Source organism: Mastomys coucha, unplaced genomic scaffold, assembly GCF_008632895.1.
Source record: "Mastomys coucha isolate ucsf_1 unplaced genomic scaffold, UCSF_Mcou_1 pScaffold16, whole genome shotgun sequence".
Lineage (NCBI taxonomy): Eukaryota > Metazoa > Chordata > Mammalia > Rodentia > Muridae > Mastomys > Mastomys coucha.
This window is the reverse complement of record NW_022196898.1, coordinates 105592900-105599644: the sequence shown is the minus strand read 5'-3', so window position 1 is coordinate 105599644 and position 6745 is coordinate 105592900. Positions and strand designations below refer to the sequence as shown.

At 39.0% G+C, this 6745-nt stretch overlaps 1 protein-coding gene across 2 annotated transcripts in view; it reads right to left on the bottom strand.

Annotated features, from left to right (window-relative positions):
- Positions 1-3133: 3133 nt before the first annotated feature.
- The window catches only part of Lrrc40 (leucine rich repeat containing 40), a 33896-nt gene continuing 30284 nt past the window's right edge, over positions 3134-6745 (bottom strand). For both annotated transcript variants that reach the window (XM_031375969.1, XM_031375968.1), the window contains one exon: positions 3134-5467. In XM_031375969.1, the coding sequence (XP_031231829.1) occupies positions 5362-5467 (106 nt within the window). In that variant the 3' untranslated portion in view covers positions 3134-5361. The remainder of the gene's footprint in view (positions 5468-6745) is intronic.

Below are 6745 nucleotides of genomic sequence, written 5' to 3'. Positions count from 1 at the left end.
CATACACCAGGTTCTGTGTTCCACCTGCTTACTATCCTAAGTGTCCAGGTCCCTCATAGATTCCAGAAGTCTCTGAAGGATTCTGAACATTGCCAAAGGCTTCAGTAAGGAACAGGTCAGGAAGTCACTGCTAAATCAAGGCTTCTAGAAAATGGTTTGCAGGGTGCTGCTTCAGTGAGATTATTTGCTGTTAGACACTGAGGATCATGGCCTGACCATGGCTTAGTTCACACTGTCCAGACTCCATGCCTGGTGGATGTAGTGTTTGGTTTTGTCATGTGTATTTGAAAGGTCATCGGATGAGGGCAAATGAAAGCCATCACTGTGATTTGGAAATCAGCTCTCAGAAGCAGTTGAATGACCTCCCTTGGACCTTCTGCATGTCACAGTGCATTTTAGGACCTGTCATAGCAAAGGCTTGTGAAAAGTAGCTCTTTGGGAAGCTGGGAGGACAAGAGGGGTGGCTCTTAGGAATACAAATGCAGACCAACAACCCATATCAGAGTTGAAACTGCTAGGTCCTCACTGCCAACTTCCCAGCTGGCTGGCTTGAAGATGACAAGTGCTCAGGGAGCCTTTGAGCAAGTGAAGAGAAATAAATCCTCATTTCCCTGAAAAATTAAATTCTCAGGTGGCTGCCTGACAGGGGGAGGGGGGATTTTTAAATCATGGCCTTTGTTGATGTTCTCTGGCTTTTTCTTGGGAGGCTGCTTCAAGCAATAAAGTGAGGTATGCGGTAATCCTGTCAGGTGGTGTGACAGGCTTTTAAGTCTTGTGCAGGTTGCCTGCTTACCCTCACAATTCACATAGGGGCTGAAAAGCTTAACTTATCAGGGATGGAACTAGGTTTTACAGAGTTCCTTTAACCAAATAGGCTTGCTACTTTTTCCTTTCTTCCTGCAGCTGCCAAGTCATTCAGGCCATTTTCATTGATCTCACCAGATGAGCAACACTTTAAATCCCAAAGGCTTAAACAGCAATGTAGAAATCAACTCCTTATCATTATTTTCCAATTTAATTATTCACTCTTTGTTATATTTTCATTTTCTTGCATTAGATCCCATGGCAACATGTTTCTTGGCAGAGAAAGTGTAACTCTTTTAGCACTGATCACAATGTAAAAAAAAAAATCCTTTTTAGGCAAGTGCCACATAAACAAGCAGAGATTAGAGATCTCTTGCTAATACGTTTTCTTATCTTGATTTCCCATCCTATCCCCAAGCAAAGCTCTCACAGAAAAACATGCAGAGGCCTTCGAGGCAGCTACAGCTTCAAGGATTTAACCTTTGGCTTCCCAGGGCTTCCCCGTTACAGGTGTCAAAACCATGAATCCATCTATCAGGGATGTACAGAAGACAACTTTCAATTTCTATCAAAAACACCCAGTATATCTGAGGAATGCACACGTCCTATAAAATAAGCCTCAAGTCAGGGTCTAATGGCAGGATGAGAGGTACTTAAGCATATTTCCTCCCAGTAAGTAAATGGCAACGAAGCCAAGCAAGCTCTAAGCTCTTGAGAAGAAGCAGACTCAGGTGGAAAGCAATGGCTACCTGTATGGGGGAGGGGACACTTCAGTTCAGACAGTTTGTGATTAAGTATGAAAAAGCAAGCAATTGCATCAGGCTTGATGATATATGCCTATGATTCCAGCAATGGAAGGTCAAAGGCAGGAGGATTACAAGTTTGAGGCCAGTCTGGGCTACATGGGAAGATCTTGCAAAGACTAGGATGTAAGGTGCTAGGAATTGAACCTAAAAGGCCTACTAAAGCTAAAGAAATGGAATGTAAGGATAAAGGGAAGAGGACTATGCAGAAAGCCCAACCCCAAGATTAAATGTTTGTTTTAAACTTTAGGTTCCACCATGGCTTGACATTGGCAACCCCAACTACTGCTTCTGTGTCCAGAAGCAACAGGCCTACTGTCAGAAATTAAACAGGACATACCCAAATATGTGCATTTTTTTTTAAAGAAAAACTGATGAATTCAGGGGAATAAAATAGATATTAAATAAAATGTGGTTATCTCAAGTATAGTTAGGAAAACCGATCAAATGTAAATGATCTTCTTGCTTAGTCTAATGAGACACTTAAGCACTAAGCTGCTTGTATTGTATAAATGTATTTTTGGCTGTTCAAAGGTTATTTTCCTATATTGAGAAGTTTATTAAAACCTTTTATTGCAACTCAGGTTTTGTGTCTCTTAGACACACATTTTTCTTTGCTAGTTTGTTTTGCACAGCTAGAGTTTTGAGGTTGAATAATGCCTGGACATGGAAGTCAGCTGAACTGTCTGACAGCTAGACTAAGAAAGATACTTGACGCATGGACAAACCACATTGTTTCATAGCTCTCCATGCCTCTACTAAATACAGTTAGCCGGGAAATCTCAGATGATTTTGTTTTTGAAAAGTCTCTGGAAAAACCAAGATGAATCTCTCAGGCAGATAAAGAACTTCCCGTATTTGCCTAAATGTACTATTGAAATAAATATTATTTTGAATACTTGTTTTTCCACTCAGAGGGCACACACTGGTCTCAGACCAAGAAGAGGACATCTGGCTTAGATCAGGACTGCTGAGTGCTATGTAACTCTTAGGAAACTTTGTTTTGAAGTCAGTGTCAACAGACTGCAAGGAATGGTTCATATTCCTGCTCCAATAATTAGCTATTTCCTTTGCTTCCCTCCTCTGAAAAACAAGCCTTACTGTGATGTTTGGAATAAAGACAAAATTATTTGACAGGCAAACTGCACTTTTGTTGGAAGAGCCAGTTAAGTTCTTTTTGTATTCAGTGAATGCAAGGGACTGAAGGCAGATTGAGAGTGTGAATTGTTTATACATGAAAGAAGGGACACTGTCCAGGGCTGGCAGGAAGCCCGAGGTAGAGCTATTGAACTTCAAAAGGGTAAGGTCATTGCAAGGTCACTGCAGGTTATAGCAAAAAACAGAATTTTCTTTCGTACTTACAGCCACACAAGGCCACCTCACTGTCGGCTGTATATGGCAAACTCAACTGCAGTCTCATTCTTTTCAGGAAAGAAGTATTAAGCATCAGAAAAGTAACTCTGATGGAAGACAGTGGTAGGGTTCCAAGAGGTTTGTAAAGAATTATACAAACACACTGCAGGCTGTTTTTTAAAAATATTCATTAAGTTTATTTTTCACTTTCAAAACTATCAGATTGACGATTTTTTGCCCTCAGTAATTTATGAGAGATGAATCTATTTCACTATTCTGTAAATGTTTTTGTGTCAAACACATAAAAATTTCTGAGGTTGTATTAGCGAGTTAATGAAATAGTTCATTCTCATAAATGTCATAAGAGAAATTCCTAAGTGGTGATGCAGCTTTGGATCTCTTGACCATACTCTCTGATGGGATCTGGCTTCCCTACCATAAGTGTAGTACCTGGGTAACATATCTGCAGTAACCATAGTCATCCTCCCTCAGAATCAGAACTGGGACCTCGTTCCTAAATCTCCGATGTAGCTGATGACAGGTGGCAGGTGAGTGTTCCTTCTGTCCATCCTTTGCCGTCTATTCTGATGTGTGTCAGTGAGCTGAATTCTACACGCTGTATATATTGCATGCGTTTCACTGCAGTCTATGGATAAGCCCTTTGTATTAGAGCTTTTATGGAAGAACCAAGAAGCCAAGGCAGTTTAGCAAACGAGGCTCAATATTTATAAACTGGGGCCTTTTCTGTCTCTTTGCTAGCCTAGATGGCTGTATACAAACTGGGTGGGAGGGGCAGCAAACACCTCACACATCACATTTAGATTTTCTACTTGGGTATACTCTAGCCAATTCAAAACAAATTGCTTACTTTAATAATAAAGTTTACCATTTTATATTAAAAAAATCAAACCATGACATGTTTAATTGAACTGGCTGTATTGTAATTAATATTTTGAGATAATTGTGATTTTCAGCTTAAAATTATATATAAAAATTGTCATTTTTGTATGTGTTAAAAAAACAATGTACCATGATTAACAGTACTTTTTAGTTAAACTACATATTGATGTAAATAAAACTGAATGAAGAAACACTCACTACTTTACTAACTTAGATTGTGAATGTACTTCATGGTTTTTTGCCATATGAGACCATAACAACCTTGAAAGCTGTTTAATTTTATGTGCAAAGTCCCACTAACCTGTATTTCAACTTTGCCAAGCCAGTGACTTTGCAAATGTGATCTGTACTCTCCAGCTGTGTCTTACATTCTGACACTATGGGTTAAGGGTAGGGTGTAGTCTGGAAGCATCTGCAGATGCGCTTTGTACAGATAATAGCGCTGTGTGGTGTATAGCAGAGCCATTTTTAGGTTCTGTTGTACTCAATTTTTTCAGAATTTAAAAGTGTTTTGAATAACATAAAAGTCTATTGTATAAATAATAAAATGTCACCTTATTACATGATGTCTGGTTTACTACGGAAGCAGATTCTAAGCTTAGAAACTGTGACATGGTAAAGATGTGTTTCTTTTTAAAACAAAAACACTGTACCAATACCTGAAAACTGTAACTTTTATTATGAACATGAACATGTATCTTTATTAGCACTGACTTTTCCTAAGATCAATAACCTCAACCACCTATAAGTTCTCTACCTCTACCCTCCGCATGTGTCTACTGAACTGGCTATTTTTGACCCGATCACATGATGAACCAGGACAGCTGAAAAAGCTGCATTTGAAAATTTCAGTGTAAACAACAATGTTTATATTTGGATTTTTATTAAATCAAGCTTGCCTATATCTAACTCATTTTTAGAAAGTTACTGTAAAACTACCAGTAGACTACAAGCAGATTTCAGAATCAAGGTTTTGGAAATAAGATGTACCACATTGGAATAAAGGACACTCAAAACATTAAAAAAAATTTTTTTAAAGTCAAACCAAAACCCTAAACATAAACATGAACTGACACTAACCACACAACAAGTCCTATCCCAGACAATGAGAAGTCAGCTTTTCTTTTAAATGCCAAAGAATAATATTTAGTAAAAGTTTGCTGACTTTATACCTTCCATAGTCTTGCTCAATTCATACTATATAGAAAATAAAAAGATATCAGGAGAAACCCAGATCTACAAAGATGGTTGCTTTATCATTAGAAAATATTAACTCATATGAAAAGTTCTTGCAGTGCCATAAGGGAATGAATTTATGAAACCTTTAACATCTGTTGCAGTTGACATTATAAATGTTCACATCATTTCACAAGCTGTAGACATTTAGTAGGAATGAACATAGCCCAAACAGTAACTGTCTAGTGACACCTGGAACACAGCAGTCACTGGAGGCTGGCTCTGTCCTATCCCAGTGACCATCTCCAGAGTCAGCAAGCTGTATTCAGGCTGGGATTCGATCTCTCAAATACTCCAGCACAGCAGCTGTGCCTTTCATTAATATGGCCGCTCGAGGAACTCGGAATGGATTTCCATCTAGCAGTAGTGTCCTAAACAAAAGAAACAGGAAAGTCAAACATTTCCCATTAGCGATTCTCTTTTCATGAAATAAAACTATTGTTTGCAACTTTATAAATAAAATGTGTATTTTCTTATGTGTCTTTTACAAGTCCAACCTAGCATGCAAACAGCTAGAAGTATGACAATGCCCAACATCACAGGCTAACTATCACATGAAAGGCACATTATGGTGTTTACATTCACTGACTCTGTTTGTTTTCTTTTAAAAGGCTTATGGTGTAGGTATCATTAATATTTCTAACTTAAAGAGTAATACAAACCTAGAGAGACAAAGGCCTATTCAGAATAAACAGCTGCTAAATGGTGGAGTTGTGATTTGAGTCTCCTCTCGATTTGATACAAGCACACACTAGGTAATACAATAAATTTAAGTAAGCAAGAGAGTGAGCAAACTGTTGTGGATCCATGCCGAGAACACTGCAGTCACAGCTCACTCCACACGCCAAAAGGTCCTTTCTTTTTTTATCTTTTTTCTGTTTGTGGATTTTTAATTTTGTTTTATTTTTCATTATTTATTTACATTTAATTATTTATTTTCATTTCAAATGTTGTCCCCCTTCCTGATCCTCCCTCCACTAGCCCCCACCCCTCCCCCTGCCCTTCGCCTCTAAGAGGGTGCTCCCCCACCCACCCACCCACTTACTCTCACCTCACCCCTCTGGCATCCCCCTTCTCTGGGGCATCAAGGCTCCACAGAACCAAGTGCATCCCCTCCCCCTTTTACTGATGCCAGATAAAGCAATCCTCTGCTACATATGTAGTGAGGAGCACAGACCAGCCCACGGACGTTCTTTGATTGGTGGCTTAGTTCCTAGGAGTTCTGAGGGGTCCTGTTAGTCGATACTGTTGTTCTTCCTATGGGGTTGCTTTCCCCTTCAGTTCCTTTAGTCCTTCCCCAAACGCTCTCATTGAGTTTTCTGTGCCCAGTCTATCAGTCTAAAGGCTGGCTGTAAGTACCTGCACCAGAAGGGCCTTTCACATGTCTGCCCTCCCTCTGTGGATCAGAGGGACACATACTAAGTCCATTTCCATATTTGGAAATAAGACTCAATTTCAACTTACAAGCTAAGGGCTGGTTCTTTTGTTTCTTTATAGAATTAGTGAAATACCTTCAATCAAAAGGCTTTAATAATCTAAATTTTTATGTAAAAAAAATCAAAAGGCTCACACAACATTATAAGGTTCACCTACAATTCATCAACTATTTCCATGTTACTTGGGAACTCTTTTATACACTTAACTTTCTT